The sequence below is a fragment of the Antedon bifida genome, chromosome 1 (genome assembly GCF_963402885.1).
Source record: "Antedon bifida chromosome 1, ecAntBifi1.1, whole genome shotgun sequence".
Taxonomy (NCBI): Eukaryota; Metazoa; Echinodermata; class Crinoidea; order Comatulida; family Antedonidae; genus Antedon; species Antedon bifida.
Genome location: NC_136226.1, coordinates 25,336,205 through 25,361,060, shown reverse-complemented (window position 1 = coordinate 25,361,060; position 24,856 = coordinate 25,336,205). Strand labels below are relative to the sequence as shown.

The 24,856-nt window shown below is 32.8% G+C and overlaps 2 protein-coding genes across 2 annotated transcripts in view; both read right to left on the bottom strand.

Annotated features, from left to right (window-relative positions):
• Nucleotides 1-9,856, bottom strand: part of LOC144846766 (carbamoyl-phosphate synthase [ammonia], mitochondrial-like) — a 47,249-nt gene extending 37,393 nt beyond the window's left edge. Inside the window, exons 1-11 of the mRNA XM_078703571.1 lie at nucleotides 9,790-9,856; nucleotides 7,251-7,374; nucleotides 6,522-6,631; nucleotides 5,347-5,491; nucleotides 4,339-4,485; nucleotides 3,367-3,549; nucleotides 1,948-2,076; nucleotides 1,369-1,475; nucleotides 796-937; nucleotides 506-583; nucleotides 74-172 (exon numbers count right to left, since the gene is read on the bottom strand). Of these exons, the coding sequence (XP_078559697.1) occupies nucleotides 74-172; nucleotides 506-583; nucleotides 796-937; nucleotides 1,369-1,475; nucleotides 1,948-2,076; nucleotides 3,367-3,549; nucleotides 4,339-4,485; nucleotides 5,347-5,491; nucleotides 6,522-6,631; nucleotides 7,251-7,370 (1,260 nt within the window). The 5' untranslated portion in view covers nucleotides 7,371-7,374; nucleotides 9,790-9,856. The remainder of the gene's footprint in view (nucleotides 1-73; nucleotides 173-505; nucleotides 584-795; nucleotides 938-1,368; nucleotides 1,476-1,947; nucleotides 2,077-3,366; nucleotides 3,550-4,338; nucleotides 4,486-5,346; nucleotides 5,492-6,521; nucleotides 6,632-7,250; nucleotides 7,375-9,789) is intronic.
• Nucleotides 9,857-13,526: 3,670 nt separating this feature from the next.
• Nucleotides 13,527-24,856, bottom strand: part of LOC144835557 (uncharacterized) — a 24,624-nt gene continuing 13,294 nt past the window's right edge. The window contains exon 2 of the mRNA XM_078690641.1: nucleotides 13,527-14,703. Coding sequence (XP_078546767.1) covers nucleotides 13,527-14,699 — 1,173 coding nt within the window. The 5' untranslated portion in view covers nucleotides 14,700-14,703. The remainder of the gene's footprint in view (nucleotides 14,704-24,856) is intronic.

Sequence of the window (24,856 nt, the reverse complement as noted above, 5' to 3'; positions counted from 1 at the left end):
CCCAGGACACAATTGTAAGTATAAATGGGGTATTAATGTAAACATTTATTCTATTAAAATTATATTTGTGTACCTTTGGTCTTTCTGGCTTCTGCACTGTCATTGAGCTCATTGTTTTTGTGAGGTCAGATTTACCAGTCTTTACCATGTCCATAAATGTATCAAATAAAAACTACAGAGAAACGAAAACACATTGAAAAGAAATTGTGTTGCATACCTATCTTAAAATTCTAGTATCTCAACAATTCAGTAGTAAGACCCACTTTAATCTATAGAATCCGTTACATAGAGTGTTCTGTGTGTAATTTTACCACAGTCGAATCATGTTATTCTAACTATAAAATAACATTATCTCTAAAAACTTAGTAGAACAAACATTCCACAATCTCTTTCACCAAAATTATGTAAGCATCTTTTTAGGAAATTAAGTTCTTATTATTCAACTTTTTAAATTAAACATCCAATTCAATAAGATTACACTCAACCAAATTACAGTCAGTCTTACCTCTGTGTCTGTTGGTCCTCCTTTATGCTCTGGGTGAAACTGCGCTGTGAATATTGGTTTCGTTTCATGCATTATACCCTATTTTAGAAAGAATTGGAGATGGAGATTAATAAAACAAAACAATAAAGTAAAACCGGCAGAAGAGCTTTCTGGTAGCACAACCCTTTTCTCAGTGCAAGTGGAGATAGGTATGAATATATACTTGTGATAAGAAACAAAAATATTACATACATTAAACTAAAATTACATTGATGATTAGTACTATTATTCTATTATTGAAGTAACCTGACCTCATTTGACCGGTCGTTGGCATTCACAAAAACTGGTTTCCATCCATTTGGAAGTGTGTCAGCATCGATAGCAAAACCATGGTTTTGTGACGTTATAAAAGCTTGCCCATTTAACATGTTAATTACTGGCTGGTTGTGACCTCTGCAACAAAAACAAAGCGTTTTCTTGAATCAAAAATTAGGTACATTAGGCTCTGTCTACACTATCAAACTAGTTTGACAAAAAAAGTGTGATGTGCCCAAATATGGTAGTGATATACTCAAATATGGTAGTGATATGGTGTCCATATATGGGCACATCACATTTGTTGTAACATAAAGTTTGATAGTGTAGACATAGCTTTAGATGGACCTTAGAACAAGTTAATTCATTATGTGAGAGATTGAGAAATTTGGGGATATGCTGACTCAATTTCTTGAATCAGATCTTTGGCAGATTCTAGATCCAGACGACTACTCATATGTTGCAAATATAAAGCCCCCGAGATTCTAGATCCAGATGATGACTAATGACACAATAGGAGTCGTAAATATAAAGCGCCGTCATCAGTGCTGTTACTAAAGCTGATATACCTGTTTCCAAGTGGAAGCTTGAAAGCTGTTGCCCCAGCTGCTAGCCCAGTCAACTGGTTTCCCATGCAGATTCCAAATAAGGGCTTCTGGACATCACTTTCGATAACCTACAGAACAGACAAATAGATGAGAGACTTAACTACAATTAAGTTAACTAAAATTAACTACAATTAATTTATTGTAGTTCTTCACTTTTTTAAGTATCTCTCAGTTTGTGTTTACTTGCCTTTTTTAAATAGAGATTTTAAGTAACCTATTCCATTCATTCATTACCTTATCATGTTGTTTCAAGTCAAACACTCAGTACTTTCAAACGAACATATGACTCACACATAAAAACTATAAGAGGAGGCAGCCTATACGTGTAATACTCTTTGCCTCATAATTTCACTTAAGGTAAGCTTTCACTCAAGGTAGGCATCCAATAGACATTTATCTACACTTATCCAGATTATCACTGTTTTCTTTAAAGCACAATCTTGCACAATATATAATACAAATAATGCATAATATCTCTCAAAAGTTTTCTTTAGCTCAAACATTTTAGTTTGAAAACAACGTCTAGGCCAGTTATCTCACCTTTTGCAGATGGTTGACAGCTTCCTGCATGAGTGTTGGATCACCTGGGCCATTTGATATAAATAAACCATCATACATTTCTTTGCTTACATCATAATTCCAAGGTACAAGGTGTACTTCAGCTCCCCTCTGTAAAACAGAAGCATTTTCGATATTATTAAAATTTACAATTTACATTTTATTTACAATACTAATGAAGTAAGCTCGGCATATGCAGACACGTGGGCAAGTATATTTACTGGAAGTGATTAGCCAAAGGCATGGTCAACCAGTTTCTTATTTTCTATCAGCACGGTTGACTGTAACGACCAATTAACTGTGCCAATAAAACAACAGTAAGGCCTTGCCTATAGAAAACAGGGCATTAGATGTACAGTTGACCTTATTATTATTATTACAGACTAGATGGTACACCCGCTTCACTCGTGTACCACCTAGGTCATGCCCACAGATGGTTCTCGAATACACAGTAATTGCAGAGTAAAAAACTGGTTTTTTTATGTACGTACTGCAGAACTATAATACATTGTCGTTTACAGAAACAAATAAATAGAAATGATGATTTATGTAGTCAACTTAAAATAGCACCCTGGGAATTACTTCCGAAAGAGAAACTTGTCACAAAATGAGTCCAGATTTTTTATTTGGATTCAATTTGTGTTTTGTATATAACATTAGGGTCGAGGGATGGGGAAGAGGATAATATACCACTAAATAAAGTAACAAATTTGCGATTTAATACTTTGTTAAAACTGTCACTGTCATAGTTGATTGAAATAGTAAAGTATACGTAACGACACACCACTACGATGTTGAGAAGCAACTGTCAGTAATAAAGTTTATTTGTATATTGTGCGTTTATATATCTAAAAGTAGGGCCTGTGTGTGGGTATTTTTCAAGATGAAACAGACTTCATTCATTAGACAGTGTAAACTACGAACGGAAAACACCCCTATTTTGGGCAAATCATTGAAACTAAATTCGTTTTAATCATCAATAAATTATTATCTAACTCAATTTAATTAGTAAACAGGGTTACATCAGGTGGTTAAAATCAGTGCCGAAAGTATAAACCAACTTTATATACCATCGAGTAAACATTCTAGAAGTAAAACATGATTTACCGAATTTTGCTCGTACGTAAATTTATAATATATAGATATAGGAAAATGATGAAGTTTACGCCAGTTGATTGTGCCGATATCCACTACACCAAAATCTATTATCAGCACGGTCAATCATGCCAATAGAAAATCATAATTTTCATGGAAAGGGACCCTGCATACAAAAAACCTTAAAATTACATGCATGATTGACCAGATCAATAGCCTAATCCATATTTACTGTATGTTTAACTGCATTTACTAAAATGACTGATTTATATAAAGAAAAAAACAATTATAATATACTGTACCAACCTTGACAAGACTTCTTATTATGTTGTGTTTAACGCCACAATCAATGGCAATAACTTTATGTGGATTGCCTTTGCCATAAACTCTCACTTCTTTTGTGGAAACCTCTGCTGCTAAGTTGCGTTTATTTGGATCAACAAAATCAACAGGTTGGTCATCAAACTCTATTTTACCTAGAATTGTTCCCTATTTATCAGAAAAAATGTATACAAAAGTATATTAGAAAAAGACATAAATTTGCAATGCTTGCTTAAAATATTCGTGCCACGCCTTTAGGCAGTTATATTCAAGAGGATGGAAGCATTAGGAAACTGTATCATGTGGAAGCTTATAGTTTACTACGGCTGAAAAAATTGGTATTTGGAAACTTGGACTGGGCATGCTCAAACTCCAAAGCATGTCTGGGAGAAGAGAGATATGAGATGTAAGCAGACTGTGTAAGACCTGTTCAATAAACAATTTTTTCGTTTTGGCTGTCAATTTATCATTCATCAAAACAATCCTTCCTTCCTCTATGGTAAATATTTTTGGGGAATGGTGTGTATAGATGAAGGATTGTTTGATTAGTGAGTAAGTGAGTGAAATTAGTGAGTAAGTGAGTGAAATTAGTGAGGAAATTTTGACTTTGTTCATTTCAGACTATATTTACATTAAACAAAATGTTTACTACAGATTGATAAAATAATTGATAATAAATAATTATTTCTTAAATTATTAAACAGAATATCAATGAAAAAAGCATCATTTATGAAGAAAGAATAATTAAAACTGTTACGTCAAAAAGTCGAGCGGCATATTTCTTGTTTAGTACTTTTTGTTACTGTTACTTACAGTTGTACTTCCAATGATTTATTAGGGAAATTTCGATTAAAAAGAACTTTTTTGTGCAACCATCCATATAATTGTAACTTATATTTTAGCCTTTGACTACAAAAGTTGAATTTTTACAATGAAAGTGCTAACAATAACTTATACCTTGTCTCTTATTTTCTTTGTTAGCATCCTTGTATCAATTCCATAGAGTGCTGGAATGCCTTCTTCGTTAAGCCACTGAGACAATGATTTTACTGAATTCCAATGACTGTGTTCATAGGAGTAATCTTGCACTAGCAAACCAGTCACCTACAAAAGGATAGTATAAGATGATAAGAACTTTGAAATCCTAGGGCAACAAATTATTAAGAATGATTCTGTTATTAGGATGAAATCAGGAGGAAAGTAACCCACTCTGAACACGTCTGTGATTGGTCGATAAAGTAACATCTATCATTAGACGAGTCTTATATAGTATCACGTCACAACGACAGAGGGTGCTGCATGGTTGCTAGCCAACCAAAAAATGTGTTCAGTGCTACTATGTTGATAAACAGTAAAGATCTGTATTTCTATCAAATTATGTATCTTAGCTTGATTTTTTTCAACTTAAACTGTAGTTGAAGAATAAATAGATTATTAAAAACAAATATTTAGTTATCTTTTGAAATTTTAGTTTGTTTTTATTGAAAATTATTAAGTTTTAAAATGACTACTTCAATAAGCCTATTCCAAACCATTGGTGATCTTGGAGTCACTCAGGCAGGCTGAACGCATTTTTGGTTGCGCTAGCAACCACGCAGCACCACCTACCGTTGTGACGTCAGCACCGTGATACTCTATACATAATAAACTGTATACAATCATATTTTCTAGTGTATTGAATAAATGCATTACAACATGGATGATGGATAAAGCATACCAAGATACCAATTTATTTATTGCACAATAAACAGAACACGTCACATTTTGATTGATTTTGTATACACAAAGTGGTAAGTAAATCTTGTTTATCACGTATTGCAAGATAACAACCTGGCAATAAACAGTTTTTAGACAATGAAACAAAATAAATTAATACATTCAGAACAAGATTTTATTATCAATCCATGTGATAAAAAAAAAATTGATCGATACATTATTGATCAATTAGAGTAAAATGTATCTTACGTGTATCTTCTCCGACTCTACATACTTCATAAGGCCCATCTCATCCACCGCTCTTGTGTCCGGTACGCCATAGTTACCAACAAGGGGATAGGTCAAGGTCAATATCTGACCCCTGTAACTTGGGTCAGTCAGTGCTTCAGGATATCTAGAGATAATAAATATATAATAGATAATAACCATATTAAAACAGTATTTAGAAAAAGAAACATAATGCGCAGGTGGAGAAGGGGGTAAAGAAGAATAAGAGCCTTATAATAATATATGTATTAAAAATATGTATTAAATATATGTATCAAAAATATTATATATATTTAAATTAATTCTTGTACGTATTTTTTTTTATTGCAGATACAAGATAACAAACTTTATTTTATTTGTAATAAACAATAATAAAAATAATACTAACTATAGAAAACATTTGATAGACTAATTTTAAAATTGAAAACAGTCACTCTGTAACTTATGTTTAAAGATGTATTGTCCCTTTGACTAATTCAAACAAAAAAAATAAAAAACAGATTTTGAAAGTATCATAATAGTTATTAACTTTCACCAAAAATTAGTCCAAAAAAAATCATTTAACTGAAATACAGACGTTTTTTTGTTCAAAAAATAACTTTGACTTCCAGTTAAAGTTTTCGATCAAAACATATCTCATAATGCAACGCACTTGTTTGGCTACTCTGTATGCATAATCATAAAACTTCCTTGCGATCTATGTGAAAACACCTTTTCAACCGTGACGAGTTGTAAACAATCCTAATTAGCATCATGCATAATGCATACTCATGGTTTGAAATCTTTATTTACTTTTGCTTGCGACGATTTTCCAGACGAAATGTAATCAAATTAATTTACCTGTTAAACTTAAAGTGAATAACTTTAATATTACTTTGATATGGCCAACTTAAATTTAGAATATTTTGACCTTCATTTTGTGTGTTTCAAGGGACAATACATCTTTATTGAATAAAAATATAATAATGTTCTGAATAATTACATAGGAAAATAAAATATCAATATGGTTTGGTAACATTAAAATGAACAGATGTGTGTTTGACAGCAAGTAGGCACTATTAGGTACTACAGTACACTGTAAATAAGGTGCTGGTACTAAGTCAATGTACTTTTATGTCCATTTTCTTTGCTTTAATTCTTATAAAATTCATACTAACCCAGTTAGACCAGTGTTGAATACCATTTCACCTGATGCGGATGTTGGGTTACCAAATGAGTAACCTTGGTAACGGGTGCCATCTTCCAGAATCAGGTTAGCTGATGTTGGCTAGAAAATAATATTTGAATAAATAATTGTAACAATTATTCACTATTCAACCGACATGAATATTATTTACATTATCAATAGAAATAAATAAGACAATAGAATAATAAAAAAATTATTATGTCATTATATTTGTGTTGTGTGGTGTTGGCTATGATGGTTGCCTACTAATTCTAGGCTCTTAAAATCCTATATCATATCATTCCACTCTTAAAGATCATCTTGAAATAACTCTCTAGACCACCATGTCCAGAGGCGTAGGCTGCTTGCTATCTGGAGGGGTGCAAAAAAAAAGTCTACAGGACCAGCCCTACAATTATGGTTGGGGCCGAGCTAAAACAATTTTGGAAAATAGAGCTGCTAGGTGCCCGGAAATTGCACTTAGTATATGAAACAAAATTATAAGTCTACAGCACTAGCCCACCATGGTTGGAGTGGAGCTAAGACAATTTTGTTGGTAGGTCTTCATAAATTACACCTAAACTATCAGACCTACATGCCTAAAACATTTTTGCCTTTTTAGGGAAGCGTCCTACGCCCCTGATGTCCCCGCAAAATGCATTCACCACCATCAGTTTACAAGATCATCAATTCTGACATCTAACTACAGTATGTAAATTACCTTTGGGAGCTTTGACTCACTACCAACAGTTGTTGAAAGAAACCGCAACTTTTTGTTCAAGACATTTTTAAGAAATTTGTCTCGTGTTATGAGTGCTGATGTTCGTATAATATAAGACATAGTCCTATTGGTACAAAAACAAAAAGAAACAATGTAGTAATAATTCACAAAACATTCTTACAAACAGCTGGCTTATACAGACTTTTTTGCATTAAAGAAATACTTGTTTTGTTGTTATATTATAAAATACAAAAACTTTATTTATACATGCAAGACGAATGGATATTATTCATCAACATTTAAACATTGCCTAGAAGTAATTATATAAAATATTTAATAGGAATTCATCATTCTGTGAGTCTTTATCAATGTAAGCTACTATGACATAGTATATAATGCTGGAATCTTCAGTATTTTTTTCACTCTATTTTATTTTTTAATGTATAAAGTAACTCAATGTTAATATGTTGACATTATAAAGGTGAAGAGATGATCGTAAATGAGCATTATTATTTTGATTAAGTAAATAAATCAACTTAAAAAACAACTGTGTACTATAGTAAAGTATAGACAGCTGTCTTAATATCAACTTATATTGGTTTAAAGAATGATATTTCAATTGTACAATATGTAATTGACATAGCTTACTAGAGTAGTATTTCAAGTTATGGTTATGTTTTGATGTTGATTCCATGATGAAATCAATATCAATATTAATTAATCTCAACTCACGCAGATTATCAAATGCCATTATCACTGTAAATATTTCATTAGTCATTAGTGAACTGTAAACTATTTAACATTAACAATGGGTTTTAATCTAGATTTTAATCATTTGTACAACAAGTATGTGTGTTAATAACGTTCAATTGTTGACCTGGGACTGAAGTAACTCAATTGAAAAGAACTACTGCAAAATGGTTGTAATGCGTTTATGGTAGGATTTGAATCTAATAAAAAAAAAGAATATTGAAAAATTCTGTACCTTTATGGAAATTAACATTCATTTTACAGAAGTCACATTAGGAACAGGTGATGACACAAAAAATAATGTTATGATTGAAAGAAACAAAGAAAAAAATGTGGCAAAATAATATGAAATAATATGATTATTAAACATTAATGCTAGTTTCCACTCATTAGGAAATCATAGTTCCTATCAAGTATGTACTGTAGAGTGCAGCAGTTGATTTGATTTTCTATTGACGTATAGGCCTGAGGGGGGAAATTATGTAGCCAATCAGAGTTGAGGAAGGAATGTTCATAAATGCTTACTATTTGGTACTCACTATTAAGTATTATTGCATCATTTATGGAGTTTTATTGGCTTTTTTTTGGTGGTAAAATTAAATTTGGAATTCAAACATAAACCGGCAATATGACATCATCATTGTAGGCCTAAATTATAAATAATTTTAATATCATAAACAATTTATTTCAATGGTAAATAACAGTGCTAGAAATAGTACAGAAAAAAATAAATTGTATTAATAATTATGAACTTATTATTAACTATTATTATAATTAAAAATACTCTCACTGTACTTACTTACTATATAATTATAACATTCAGTATTCTTAAATATAACGAAAATGGACAGCATAAGGCCGCTGGAAATACATTACATGGTTCTCGTCAGCGCCCGCTCGCGATTTTAGGCCCCGCACCTAAAAAGTTCATCTTTCATCTTTGTGTATTTGTTAAGAAAAAACAGGGGTAAATATGGGAAAAGTACAAATTTTGTTATATTTTCATGAAAATCCGACTCGCCTCCCGTCGATCGTGAATGCTCAAACCATTGTTGTGTATGTGATCGCACGATTTCGAAACATAAAGTGTGTATATTAATCGTCACGGACCGCCATCAATCCGTATTTTGAGCCTCATTCTGAAACCAAGTATTCTGGTCCCGTCCGGGTGAGCGTGTGTTTGTCATATCCACACACGATATCCATACCTTGCATCAGAACGAGGTCTACCGCTGTTTTTTTGGTCTGCTGCTCTCGAACATTTCGCGATAGATCGTTGTGACTACTACCTCTCTGCCTATGGAATTATTGCATTCAAGGTTTATTTCACTTAATTAAAATACTGTGATGAAAGATGAACGTTGACAAAAATCCCGCACCAATTTTTTGATAAGTACTGACGAGAACCATGTAATGTATTTCCAGCGGCCTAAAAAGCATAGGCCTAGGCCTGGCCCTAGAGAGATACCTACAATATACACTCGACTATAGATAGCCTAGGCGCAGACAAAACTGAAGCCCTATTTAAATCAAAGCTTTACTGTAACATTATTATCAGGGAGGTTATACCTCCCTGATTACCAATAATTATAATATTATATACTAGACAGTAGACTGCAAGTACACCACACTGTACCTGCCTGCTGTGTACCATCTGTATACTGTATCTGTAGTACATCGTGTAGGCCTAGCAGCTAGGCTACTAAATGCAAATTTTCGCAATAAACGCGACAATAACTAAATGATGGGCATAAAGTCTAAAAGTGTGGCTTAATATCATCATACTCACCTTATGTTGTAAAATACAAAACAATACACACCAAAACACAGACTTTTTCTCAAGGGTACCGGTCGGCGGTGTGTTTTGATCGTGAATGATGCATGTGCGCACACATGAAACAAAGTTATGCGCATGCCCTTGTAAATAGTTGCATCATCAATCGCGGACAGAGCGACATCATTGCGATGTTGGTGTTTTTTTTTTAATACCGCGAAATTCAAACGAACAAAATCAAAATCATGGTATTCTTTTCTTAACTTTATTTCATAAATATTAACTGCATTTTGATTACTATTAACATTATGAAAATCGTAATAATCTAAGCCTTTTATGAAAAAATATAAGCAGGAAGTGGGTCGTTCACTAGGGACATCATTCAGATGTTCTTATTTGAAACATCAAAACACACGAAGTATTATTATGGATGTGGGCCTTATAGTGTCAGATTTATGAGCACATTTTGAACATATTGTACGAGACTGATGAGGAGTTTTTGTTTTAACTGAAACAAAATATCCATTTATAACGATTAATTATTAACTTACTGCTTTTTTCGTCAATCTAAGACGTAACAATATTAGTCAATTACATCATTATATAGATAAGTAACTTGACTCTGTGACGCAAATAAGGGAGGAGTTTATTGGAGGAATTTTAACACCCAAAGTTACCTGAAAAGCTGCTTTAAAACAGCTAAAGTTGTTGAGGAAGTTGATGTGCAGCTATCTCAGGCCTGATCCTGTTTTTTGCTAGTTATTTGAACAGCAAATAGGCCTAAGTCCATTATGTCCATTAAATCATTCCTGAAAAAATAATTCTTAAACATTCTGTTGTTGAATATGCCATTTTAAGGCTACATAATAGTTATTATTCACTTTTACCAAAAATTGGAAGTGATTTTAACTTAACGTAAATCTACATCTAAATACATCTTTAAATAATGTTTTATTATATTAACACAGTACTCTACAGTAGCCGGTCTTATATATTTTTGGAACAATATTATATAAATTTTACATTTGTGTCTTTAAGTACTATTATTTTATTAACAACCAGTCATTGATGCTTTGCACTGCTCATGGTTATGAGAATAAAGAATAATAATATTCAAGTTATGTCTACATGTTATTAGATGTAATTTGACTCTGGACTAATTTGTATTTGAAAAGAACATCAATGTCAATTTAAAAAAACATTGACGAGTTTATTGGTTAGTTAGTTATTATTCATTGACAAAATATGAGATCATGTTTGTCCCCGTAATTTCAATTTCAATTTTGTACATAATTTAGTTAAAATTTTCTTGTAAATAAGCATATTGTTAAATTATTTTTTTTCTAACTTTTATTTTACTTACTCTGGACGCACCTTCATTTAAGAAGTGTGCCACTGTTTCAAAAGTGTAGCTTCCAAATTATTATACTATATATTATTATATCTGTGGCCTATACGTTTGAATAGTCATAAATACATTTAGCGGTTCAACTTTTAACGAACCTAATATATATATATGATTTTCATATAGACCTACGCTATATAAATACTTCTTTATACCGGTAATAACTAGGCTAGGTCTATAATTTCAGTATTTGATATAAACATCATATTTTATATACTGTAGACCCAGTAATTGGTAATTAATACTTCCATCAACATTTTGTATTCAGTGTTCTGATTTTTATTTATATCTTCTCTAGACAATGTTTTCGAAAGCCTCAAGAGTTTCACTTCTATACTATATACTTCTTTTACCGAATATTAATAACTTTGGCCTATAATTTTGTAATTGATATAGGCCTAGACTGCATAAATATCATTGCGCCATTATGCTTATCTACGCAGTTGATAATCTGTCCTTCAAAAATTATTTAATTTATTTATATCGTCACAAGACAATGTTTTGTTGAAAAACTTTATTTCGTCTAATAAACCATGAAACAACTCTCCGTCATAGTTATTCCTGTAGCCTCCTCCAATAGTAACGGGTGTGTTTGCTATTGGAATCGGACCGCTACAACAACCAGACCTGTCTTGCTCTTCTGCATTTAAATATAATTTCATTTCAGTACCATCGTACGTCATCACAAGATGTTGCCACTGCCCCTGAAATCCAGCAAATCATCTGCACGCAATCTATATATATATTTATGGAGTTGTTACAACGTTGTGGTCAGTGATAAGATCAGATCTGTCGTTATTAACAGTAGTTGGAGTTCTTCTGAAGCAGATTGGGAACCGCATTTCTTTTCATTTATTTCGAGCGTCGTTTTTAAGTTGTTTTTTTTTCGTAATGCAGTGACTAATGGAACACAGGGGGAAAACACGACAGTGTTGACTACGTTTGAACACATTCAATCTCAATGCCAGAATGTTCATAATTTATATATTATTATGTAGGCCTAATTATATCGCATCAGAGTATATGAACAAATTGAAAACATATAAAGACTGAGTTTTTGTACTGAATTAAAATATCCATTTTGATTAAAATTAATCAATATAACCGGTACTGATGTTTTCCTACAACAATAGTATTTAGTCATATGACATAATGTAGATTAACTTGAGTCTGTGGCGCAGCATTGTTTGCCATTGTATTTAAAAAAAACAAGTCAATATCAATTAGAAAAACTTGAATAAGTTTATTGGTTTGTTGGTTGTTAATTTTCCTTGATTTTAAGATGTTTCTAGTATTCATACTATAGAGGCGCAATGCAACGACGTAAGTACAGCGTACGGTACGGTAATCTGACCAATCACAGGCGATAGATTCGACTGCCGTCGGTTGTCATTGGTCAACTCGCTTGTATTGCGTCTACGTCTTGCATTGTGTCTCTAGTGGGAACCAAGCTTAAGCAAAACTCAAAGATTATCATTACTAGTAACAAATCTTTTTCAAAATCATAAAAAATGAGGCTCATACTGGATCATTCATTTTGAGTAACCTTTAGTGTAGCATTTATCTATAAGCCTAATAGAATACAATAAATATAGCAATAATAACGGTAACATAATAAAAATAATATATAGGACGTCTATACTACAACGAATCCTCTTTCCATCAGGTTTTATTAAATTGTGTTCTGTTAACTTCTTTAATTATATCTTCTATATAATAATATATAAACAATCATCATAGTGCAATCAGAAAGGAAGAATCAAGTTCAGCTCATTCGATGGTTCGTTGTTAAGCGCGCGTACGCATGCATTACATGCGCTACGCACGTAATTGTATTGCCATAATGATTTCTGCCCTGAAATTTATGAGTACCAAATTTTATTTAATTGTGATTCATGCTCGTTAAATCGTGCGGAGACCGCGTAATTTTTGATTGCGCACCGTAAAAACATAACCACATCGATTCCTGGCCATAAGGAATATACTGTGAAAAATTGACTTAGCTAGATGAAACGGATATCAAGACAAGGCCATATACAAGTTAGTGTTTACCGACCGACCGACCGACTAACCGACCGAGCTGTAGAGTCGCTTAGCCTAATCAACACTAAAAAAGACGTTTAAATAGAAATCAATACATTTACCGGTTCAACTGTTAACGAACCTAATAGGAATACATAAGTATATATTATATATGATTTTCATTTCTACGCTATAATACTTCTTTTACTGAATTATAATAACTAATCTAGGTCTGTAATTTCAGTATTTGATATAAACATCATTGCGCCATATTTGATATAGACCCAGTAATTAATAATCATTACTTCCATCCAATATTTTGTATTCAGTGTTTTGTTAATTTATTTACATCTTCACTAGATAATGTTTTGTGGAAAAACTTTATTTCGTCTATTAAACCATGAAATAAGTAACGGTGGCCTTCATAGCCTCCTCCAATAGTAACGGGTGTGTTTACTATTGGAATCGAACCGCTACAACAACCAGACCTGTCTTGCTCTTCTGCATTTAAATATAATATCATTTCACTACCATCGTACGTCATCACAAGATGTTGCCACTTTCCCTGAAATCCAGAGGAATCATCTGCACTCAATCTATACCCATCCGTGTTGAATATGGACGCTTCGATTTGCGTTGGCTGTCGATGTGCTATTTCAAATTCACCGTCACTATGTACACCATTATTTAAGATACGAGATGGGCCTGATTGGTCAACTTTGAACCAGATACTAATGCTAAATTTCGATCCAAAATTGTAGTTACGGAAAGCATCAACGTATACTAATTGAAAACCAGTAAATGCAGCTGCATTGCCGACCACTCCTTGAGAGTATTTTAAGTTTGTACCATCATTTACAATAATAACCCTACCATGACGACCATTTCCTGATGTATCATCAACGTTTCCTTCAAATGCGAAATGCACCAACAAATCTTCATCTGGGTATCTGTAATCTGTCGTAATTTCAATACTTTCTGGAATTGTTACAACGTTTTGATCAGTGCTAGCAGAGCTCCCATTTTTAAATGATACATAGTTGGTTATTTCTTCATCATCTTGTGTTCCAACGTCGTGTTCATCAGTGCGAAGAGCAGAGTTCCCGTTATTAACTGATGTTACATAGTTGGTTATTTCTTCATCATCTTGTGTTCCAACGTCGTGTACATCAGTGCTGTAAATAGAGTTCCCGTTATTAACTGATGTTACATAGTTGGTAATTTCTTCATCAACTTGTGTTCCAACGCTGTGGTCATCATTTTGAAGAGAACTCCCGTTATTAATGGATGTTACATAAAAGTCAGTGATTATTTCTTCATAAGCTTGTGTTCCATTTTGTGTATATTTCCGTTTTAAGCTTGGGTACCGAACGCATTTCTTTTCTTTGAGTTTTAGCCTTTTCAAGTTATTTGTTCTTAATGTTGACTGGTCGTTTTCAAATGGATGTATAACCATTATACTAATACACAGTACAGCCACTTGATAAATCCAAAACATTATTCTAATGAAGAAAAATAATCGAGAATAAAAACATGTTAAACATGTTCCTTTTAGACATTATTGATAATTATGAGATGTTTCTGATAGAATAGCCTACAAATCAAACAGTGAACATACTTTAAATACTAAAATGAACAAATTAAAATCGCAAAATGGACAAATACGCCTAACCTAAAGAACAAATAAAAGCATAGAATGAACAAATTAAAGTTTTAAAATGATACGTTTTCAAAGTCCCAGTACAGTATCTTGATTTTTGTTCTAAACCAACATCTGTGGACTACTGACACTGACTATTACCGTAAAAACATAATGTAGGCCTATTTAATACAAACCTAACGACATCCAAAGACAATAATCTAAATTCGAAAAGCAACGTGAATACTGTTGACGTATGTAGTTCTGAAAAGAAGACGTTTCGATTAATATGCTTCGGTCGTCCTCAAGAATAAGAGTGCAGATAGTCCAGAAAAAATGGAGCCTGTAACAACGTGAATACTGTAACAGGAGTGCCAGGAGGAGTTGTTTTTATTCGTAGAAGAATGGCATATCAATGTTAAATAAAAGCACAGAAAATTAAATATCTTTAATTAAGTTATTAATTAACTTTATGGCCAGGAATCGATGTGGTTAGCTTTTCACGGTGCGCAATCAACAATTACACGGTCTACGCGCGATTTAATGAAATTATGTTGAAATGTATGAAATCATATCTTCACAAGAATGAATCAAATTAAACCAAATTTTGTACTCATAAATTTCATCATATTGCAATACAATTACGTGCCTAGCGCATATAACGCATGCGTACGCGCGCTTACAAATTTGAAAAAAAAAATCTTCAGGCAATTTTAAGCGTTTAAAAAATTGCCATGAGTGGGCAGATTTTTGCACGCACACCTCGCGTTAAACGGCAGTGCACACTCTTTTTGCCCGGTTTCCCCCTTTTTTTAAATAGCAATTTCATCATATTTTTCTGTGATCGCGTCTATAGCATACGTGGTACCAAGATCGAGTCTATAATTATACGCCTGATTTATAATGAAATCTAGAGAAAAAATAAGTTCTGTCTTTATTATTATGTAACAAGGGTGGGTGGTTTATGACATTACGCGGATCGGTGATCCGGTTGTTTTATTCAAGTGGCTCGATGTGCAGTGATACCGGCTATTGTATTTGCGCTACTAAGGTCCTATTTTTCATAAATAATTAAAGATCATAATCACGACAAAATCAACATATTTTTAAAAAAATCAATTATTTGTATTTAGATCAATGCATATAGGCCTAACCTACAATTCGTCATAGTGACGAATTAAATCTAGTTAAAATTGTACTTTTGCTGCGTATTAAGTGAACTTCGCTTGTCAAAATGCATTAAACTATAGAATTAAATATTTTGATTATTTTTATAACATAATCAAGTGAGTCAGATTTATCTTTCTTTTATTTTTTTATAATCTCGTCTTTTTTACCCACTTTAGTATTCATTCCAGAAGAGTGTTCTACTGGCTCTCATTTAGCCTACATTCACTTTTTTAACTTAAGAAATTTAGTGTAAAAATCATCCATTAGACCAACATTCTATATTGTCGGACATTACCTCATCTTTTTCTGTTAATTTCTTTATTTATATCGTCTCTAGTTAATGCTTTCTTGAATAACTTTATTTCGTCCATTAAACCGAAGAACAAATGTTCATGCCGGACCCTCCTCCAAGAAAGACTGATAAATTTGTTCATAGTTTTTGATTTTTGACTATCAAATCCAAGTAGGCCTAAACCTTTGTAATGAAAGTCCTACAATTAAATAATTGTTAATGTATATAAGCCCATGGAGTAATTTTTATAGTTCTTCCATAAGATTCATAATTAGGCCTACATGAATATAGTATAGATAAAAGCGTCAAATCTTATCTGTTTTGTGTATTTGCATTGTATTTCAGTAATAAACGTCTACTACCTATATTTCTGTACTGTATTGTAATTATTAATTTAAATAATATTTAATTATTTGCCCATCTACAATAGACGTACCACCATTTTCAAAATTCTTTCTATATATTGTAGCAATATTGTAGCAATACTTTCGAATTCCTAAATAACAGTCGGACTTTCTCTTTCAATATATTCTAGCAATACTTTCGAATTCGTAAATATTCTTTTTGAACTTCAGATTACGGACGTACGTAACATTTGAATAAGTTTATTGGTTTGTTATAATAAATTATAGAGTACCGGTAACATAATAAAAATCAAATATAAGACGTCTATACTACAATGAATCCTCTTTCCATCAGGTTTTATTAAATTATGTTCTGTTAACTTCTCTGATTATATCTTCTGTAGTTAATGTTTTGTTGAATAACTTAATTTCGTCCAATGCACCAAAGAATAATGGTCCATTAATAGAAATGGTTCCTCCAATAACAACTGGTGTATTTTTTCTTGGAATCTTACCGTTACAACAATCTGAACTGTCTTTTTGTTCTGCGTTCAGATACAACACCATATTACTGCCATTGTACGTCATTGCAACGTGATTCCATTCCAGTAACCTAGAATTATCAACTGCATTCATTCTAAGTCCAGAATGTGTGTTAAATATAGAAGCTCCGATTTGTGTTCCCTGTCGCAATTGTATCTCAAATCCACCATGACCACGGAAACCATTATTTAAGATGTGTGGTTGATTAGGTACCGTTTCTTTACGTTTAAACCACAAACTTGCTGTAAAACTGGGCCCGAAATCAAAGTTATTAAAATAATGAACTTGGATTTTTTGACCATTAAAATGGACCTGAATTGGATTTTCGATTTTTTTCATTTTAGAATGATGTTTTGGGGGCTATTAGGTGTTGCTAGAATGTATATTGTTACAAAATATAAATTCGCCCTTTTGGGGAAAGCCCCATTTGAAAATCAACAAAATTCGCGGGTGACGCCACTTTGCGAATATATTCCTATCCCTCCAATGGACAATTTGCAGTTTTTTGGCTATAACTCTTGAAATCTATGGAGTATTTTCTAAAAAATGCTTGTGCATTTGCAGAAACGTATTTAGAATTTTTTTAGATAAAATTATTACCGTATAAACGGTTATTCATTGAGAAAATGACGATTAAAAATCTTCAAATCAACGGGTTTTTTCTGGCAATACCTAAGTTAGCCTGGCAACGTTGTCCGGGATACAGCGCCGTGTGCAATGATGCGTATCCATATTTTCCGTTCGTGTATTTTGTATATCGTTCGTAATTTATACTGCTAAAATGTGTTTCTTTAGTTTTTAGTTTAGCAGAATTAATTGTAATATGAGATGATAATTTATTTGTCACGAATCAGGCAGTTCGAAAACGAATTTTATTCATATTTTACTTTGGCTTGACAATGAGCAGCAAGTTGTTATCGCTTTGGTCCTTGGATGCACATTAAACGGAGCCTCGAGTGTGGGTGGGTGGTGGATCGACTCCGCGCGCGGGGGCCTAGGCCTAGTAATGATTTGGGAGGTAGGCCTTCTAAATTCGGGTTTTAGAACAAACAAAGTGCATTTTAGGGACCTATATTTCAACAATATTAGATATTGAATAAATTAGTATTAGTGTCAACGCTTCGCGTATCTTTCCAGGCCGTCGATCATTTACCGACTATCGGGCTGCATCTGTTATGCGCGATTTGAACGATTTGCGCAATTTGAAATTGCGCAAGAAAATCCTTGCGCAATTTCAAATTGCGCAAGAATTCTTTGCGCAATTTCAGATTGCGCAAGGAATTTTCTGCGCAATTTCAAATTGCGCAATCAACTTGCGCAATTTCAAATTGCGCAAGAAAATCCTTGCGCAATTTCAAATTGCGCTGCACAATTTGTAAAATTGTCAAATTGCGCAACAGAATTCTACCAGAATGCGTGCTAACGTCGACGATTGGTTAACAATAATAATTTATTGAAAACTAATAACTCAAAATGAAACATAATAAATGCGAAGATAACATGTGTATAATACACAACATAAATGGCATACACAATTAAATAATATTATCACTCATTGTAACTTGAAATAAATCAAAATAAATGTAAAAATAACAAAAATTAAGGCAGTAATACGCAACATAGTCTACCGCCACCAACGTTTAGACTTGCTATCAAAACATAGCCAGTAGTAGGCTAGAGCAAAGATCGTATAGCGCCACGTATAGCGCTATAGTATCTTTGGGCTAGAGTAGTATAGCCGCCCGCCGGGGAACACCACCGCTTCGTTTTCCTTTGTCGGGTCTTCGTTGGTATGCTAATAATAACAACATTTTCACTATTAAAACAAGGAAATGCGATATTATCTTTAATTTTTAATCATTCTTAGAAATTACTATAAAAATATGGGTGTGCATGATTTCACAATCTGTCGAAAAACCTTGCGCAATTTGCAGATTACTGCGCAATTTAATACGTTGCTTGCGCAATTTGAAACAGATGTTTCAATTCAAATTGCGCAAGGAATTCTTTGCGCAATTTTAAATTGCGCAAATCGTTCAAATCGCGCATAACACATATACGTACACGCTCTCGATATCGTCGTGTGTATATGTGTCGTCGTGAATATAGAGGCTCCCGACGGCCGTTGAAATAGAATATTGCAATGGCGTGAGTAATTTTCGCTAATTTACCAAGGTATCTTAAAATTTCGTTTTTTCTCAAAATACTATACATTTTGTTTTTATTTGTATGGGCTTGTGTTAATTTGATACATTTAAATAACATGTGTGAATTTCTTGAAAATCGAAAGTCCATTTCAGGTCCATTTTAAATATAGCAGCGTTGCCGACCACTCCACTACAGTATGTTAGGTTTGTACCACTATTTACAATGATAACCCTACCATGACGACCATTTCCTGATGTATCATCTACGTTGCCTTCAAATGCGTAATGCGCCAACAAATCTTCATCTGGGTATTCGTAATCTGTAGTAATTTCAATACTTTCTGGAATTGTTACAACGCTATCAGTAACAAGATCAGATCTTTCGTTAACAACGGTAGTTTGATTTCCATTTCTGAGGCTTAGGTACCGAAAGCATCTCGTTTCTTTTACTTTCAAATTTTTCAAGCTAGTTTTTCTTAATGTTGACGGACCATTTTCAAACGAATGCACAGCCATTATACCCATAAGCAGGACAGACACTTTATAAATCCTATGCATTTTTCTATTGGGAAAATGGAACGGCGAGTAGAACACACAATACGTTCAGTACTTTTATAGGAATGTTTATAATTATAGATGTAGATATTTATAGTGTATTGTTAGTTTGAATTAAAATAGAAACTCAATACTGAAAGAAAGAAATATCTTACTGTTGTTTTCAACCATTTTAATTGGCATCATGCAAAACTATTCATGTCATACATGCTATTAGTAATTTGATTATTTTTTTCATATTAAAGAACATCAATGTCAATTAGAAATATTGAAGAGATAGGTTTATTAGTTGGTTGGTTTATTATTAATCATTTATTAGAAGATCCCCACAGTGTCACGTGAACTTTGATATAGGCCGAGCCGAGAGAAGGTGTGACGAATAGACGGCCAATTGACACACATACAAGCGGTAACGGTAAGCGGAAAACCGCGTAGATTGTCCCACGTTAAATCTATATCTATCAGCGGAAACAGCCCGTCCAGTTCGCGGGCTCTGTGTAAATGGTCAAGGAATAACATATTCTATATTTGTATTACCGTTAACGCGAATGGTACATCTCTATCCATTTAAAGATGTATTGTCCCCCAAAAACATGAAAAACTAAGATGAATTAAATCAGAATTTGAATATGTTATTTTGTAGTTTTAATACAGTTACTCACTTCTATAGAAAAAAAAACCGAAAAAAAATAATGTTTTCACTTATAAAATGACAAAATGGTTAAATTCAACCAAAAATCCATTTGCTGGCAGCCAATTTGACAATTTTTTGCTTGAAATTACATTTTTTCAGGTAAATACATTTTTTTTCGATCCAATTTTGGTCAAAGTGGATAACTATTGTGTTACATTAAAATGGAATAGGCCTATTCAAAAATTTTTTTTTTAAGAATTATTTTTACAGGGGGACAATACATCTTTAAGTCGGTCATATTGTGTATTTTTTCAGGAGGACAATACATCTTTAAGTCGGTCATATTGTGTACATATACAAAAACATTGTTATTTCTTTATTTCATTGCTAGTCCCGTGTTTACAATTTGGGAGGTCTGGGAAATAGAATTAGCCCTACAAGAAAAAAAAACACTTGTCATACAATTTAGTTATTTTTAATTTGATTAGAACCTACATTTCAACGATCTATAATAGAAGTTACAAAAGGTACGTCTCGTATGCAGGCTAGACATCAGACAACAATCCTACTGAATTTAGGCTAAATCCCACTCTACCAAATAGGTTTATAAACAATCACTAAAAAAAACTAAATGCCTACAAACCCTATACCTTTCAAATATGTGGCGTTTTCTACTAATTATTTAGTTCCTTTGACCGATCGAAGTGGTAGATTCAATGAAGATTGAATTGTGTTGAACAGTCGAATAAATACTATGGGATATTACACGGCTTATTCAATAAGAATAACTAAGTTTCGAAGCCCTCAAGAGTTTCATTTCTATACTACTGTATATACTTCTTTTACTGAATTTTAATAACTTTAGGCCTATAATTTAATTTTAGTATTTGACTTTAGGCCTAGACTGCATAAATATCATTGCGCCATATTAGGCCTATCTACGCAGCTGATAATATTCCCTTTAACATGTATTTAATTTATATATATCGTCACTAGACAATGTTTTGTTGAAAAACTTTATTTCGTCTATCAAACCATGAAACAACTGCCCGTCATCGTTATTTCTGTAGCCTCCTCCAATAGTAACGGGTGTGTTTGCTAGGAATCGAACCGCTACAACAACCAGACCTGTCTTGCTTTTCCTCATTTAAATATAATATAATTTTACTACCATCGTACGTCATCACAAGATGTTGCCACTTCTCCACATATCCAGAAGAATCAGCTGCATTCAATCTATACCCACCCACGTTGAACATGGACGCTTTGATTTGCGTTGGCTGTAGATGTGCTATTTCAAATTCACCGTCACTATTTACACCATTATTTAAGATACGAGATGGGTAATGTCCCAATTGGTTACATTTGAACCACATACTAATGCTAAAATTCGATCCGAAATCGTAGTTACGGAAAGCATCAACGTATACTAATTGAAAACCAGTAAATGCAGCTGCATTGCCGATCACTCCGTGAGAGTATGTTAAGTTTGTACCATTTACAATGACAACCCTACCATGACGCCCATTTCCTGATGTATCATCAACGTTGCCTTCAATTGCGTAATGCGCCAACAAATCCTCATCTGGGTATCCGTAATCTGTCGTAATGTCAATACATTCTGGAGTTGTTAAAATGTTTTGATCAGTGCTAGCAGAGCTCCCATTTTTAAGTGATACATAGTCGGTTATTTCTTCATCATCTTGTGTTACAGTGATGTGATCAGTGATGTAAAGAGAGCTCCCGTTATTAACTGATGTTAGGCCTACATAGTTGGTTATTTCTTCATCAACTTATGTTTCAACATCGTGTTCATCAGTGGAAAGAGCAGAGTTCCCGTTATTAACTGATGTTATAGTTGGTTATTTCTTCATCATCTTGTGTTCCAACGTCGTGTTCATCAGTGCTGTAAGAGTTCCAGTTATAAACTGATGTTTCATCAACTTGTGTTTCAGCGCTGTGATCATCAGTGTGAGAAAGAGAGTTCCCGTTATTAAGGGATGTTACATAAAAGTCAGTAATTATTTCTTCATAAGCTTGTGTTCCATTTTGTGTATAATTCCGTTTTAAGCTTGGGTACCGAACGCATTTCATTTCTTTTATATTGAGCGTTTTCACGTTATTTTTTCTTAATGTTGACTCGCCGTTTTCAAATAGCTGATGTATAAGCATTATACCAATACACACTTGATAAATCCAAAACATTATTCTAATTAGAAAAATAACAGGAATTGATAAGAATATGTCTGGAGTATGTTTCTAATACATACAAATCAAACTCATTAACAAATTTAAATATAAAAGAACAAATTAAAATGGCAAAATGAACAAATATGCCTACCCTTAAGAAGAAATAAAACTATAGACTGAACTAATTAAACTTATAAAATGAACATTCTGTACGATATTTTCATTGTTGGTTTAAACAAACATTTTTATATTATTTCAATCTACACTGATTATTACCGACAAACTTAATTTATTTAATACAAACCTACACAATTCGAAAAGCAACGTTGATATACTGTAATTACTGTAGAGTTTGCAGTATATACACCACTTTGTTCTGACAAGGAGTTACTCGACGTTTCGATCAAAAAGTAATAACATGATGAAATGAATGCGAGATGTGTGTTTGATGGATCTTAAAAAGAAGAGGGCTACAAACCCAACAGCCAATTAATAGCTCTATATCATCAGAACAATATTTACTAATGCTTCCAACACATCACAAATATAGGACAAACAATCATATCATTCATGTCACTTTATTAAAAAGTGTAACTTGATTCTGCGTCTATTTTTGTTCGTAAAGAATGCCGGGTCTATGTTAGATAGAAGCACAGATAACTTAATAACTTTATTATTAAAAATTGTACTGTACTTTTTTTGCGGATTGAGTGAACATCACTAATCAAAATAGGCCTAGGCCTATATTAAAACTAAATCGATATTTTGATCATTTCACAAAATGTGAGGTCTATTACAATTTGTTTTGTTTTTTTGGCCTATTTAATTTTAGTGCGTTGGGTTCTTATCAGTTGATCTCAATCTGCTCCCTAATACAGTGGTGGGTAATGAACCATGTTGGGTCGTCCCACTTTGCTAGGAGGTAACTTTCAGACAGTTAACACAAGTTTTTAATACAAGAAAACAAAGCAATACAATAGGTACAAAAGAACAATGTTAGAGTGTTAAGAACTATTTATTAGGAGACTATTCCCCTTAAAATAACTATGGTACATTAACAATAAGTATTGTATAGAAAAAAATCACAAAAGGGCGGAGGCTGATACAGAAGGTAATAATAGAACATCAGATGTGTCATACTGAACTACGCCCAATAGGTAATCTGTTCCATAGGCATAGTGCGTACACTTAATCTGTTAAATATATTATATTTAAATTATTTCTATTTTTATAGCAATCTTCAAATATTGCACAAACAAATAAAAGTAATAATAATTTTAGTAGAACTAAGGGTATACCAACTCCCTGTGTTGAAAAATCATCAAAACAAAGTGCAGTATAACAGTATGTAGATGCTAACTAGTACAATATGAATATATAATATATTACATAGAGATACTAATAATATAATATTAATTTTACATTAGAAAACAGAAATGGAAACCACATAGATCAAATTCAAAGTTTTATATGTGCTACAATCCTTGTCCTATTAGTAAAATGGACGAGTCTGCCAATACGGCAAAACCACGCTGGTGGTTTTCAAATAAACCAAGTGTTTTAAAACTATTTATGTAAAAAATCCTGTACTCTAATCTTAAATATATTTACATATTACAAATAAGGGATAATAACTCTTAACTTTCGTGAAAAAATTAAGCGTTTTGGATAAGTAGTTTTTCAGCAACTGTAATTTTAGTTTTAACGTTACGTTCTGACTGTTAAGGAAAGCTTTGTCGACTTCGAAAATGTTTGCCTATCCTTTAACACTAGCCGGTCACTGACAAACTAAAACACTGCTTCAAAAAAGGGGCTGTGCCGACGAAGTATCTGAACCAATCAAATTTTAATTTAGGTCATTAGAAAGCTTGATTGATTAGCTTTTGCATGGTGGAACAGCCAATATCATTGGATAACTAGGTCAAACGTTATGAACGTTTTTGTAAAGATCTCAACAAATTTGCAAAACAAGCCTATTCTTTAACACAGGGCAATTTTCAAATCGTCTAACTTTAAAAATCAATGCCGACGACGTTTTAAGTTTTTTTAAATTAAAAAAAACATGACATTGTAGGTACTTAATTAGGCATTACAATGTCGAAACAGCCATAAAAATCGGTCAATTAATAACAAAGTTACAT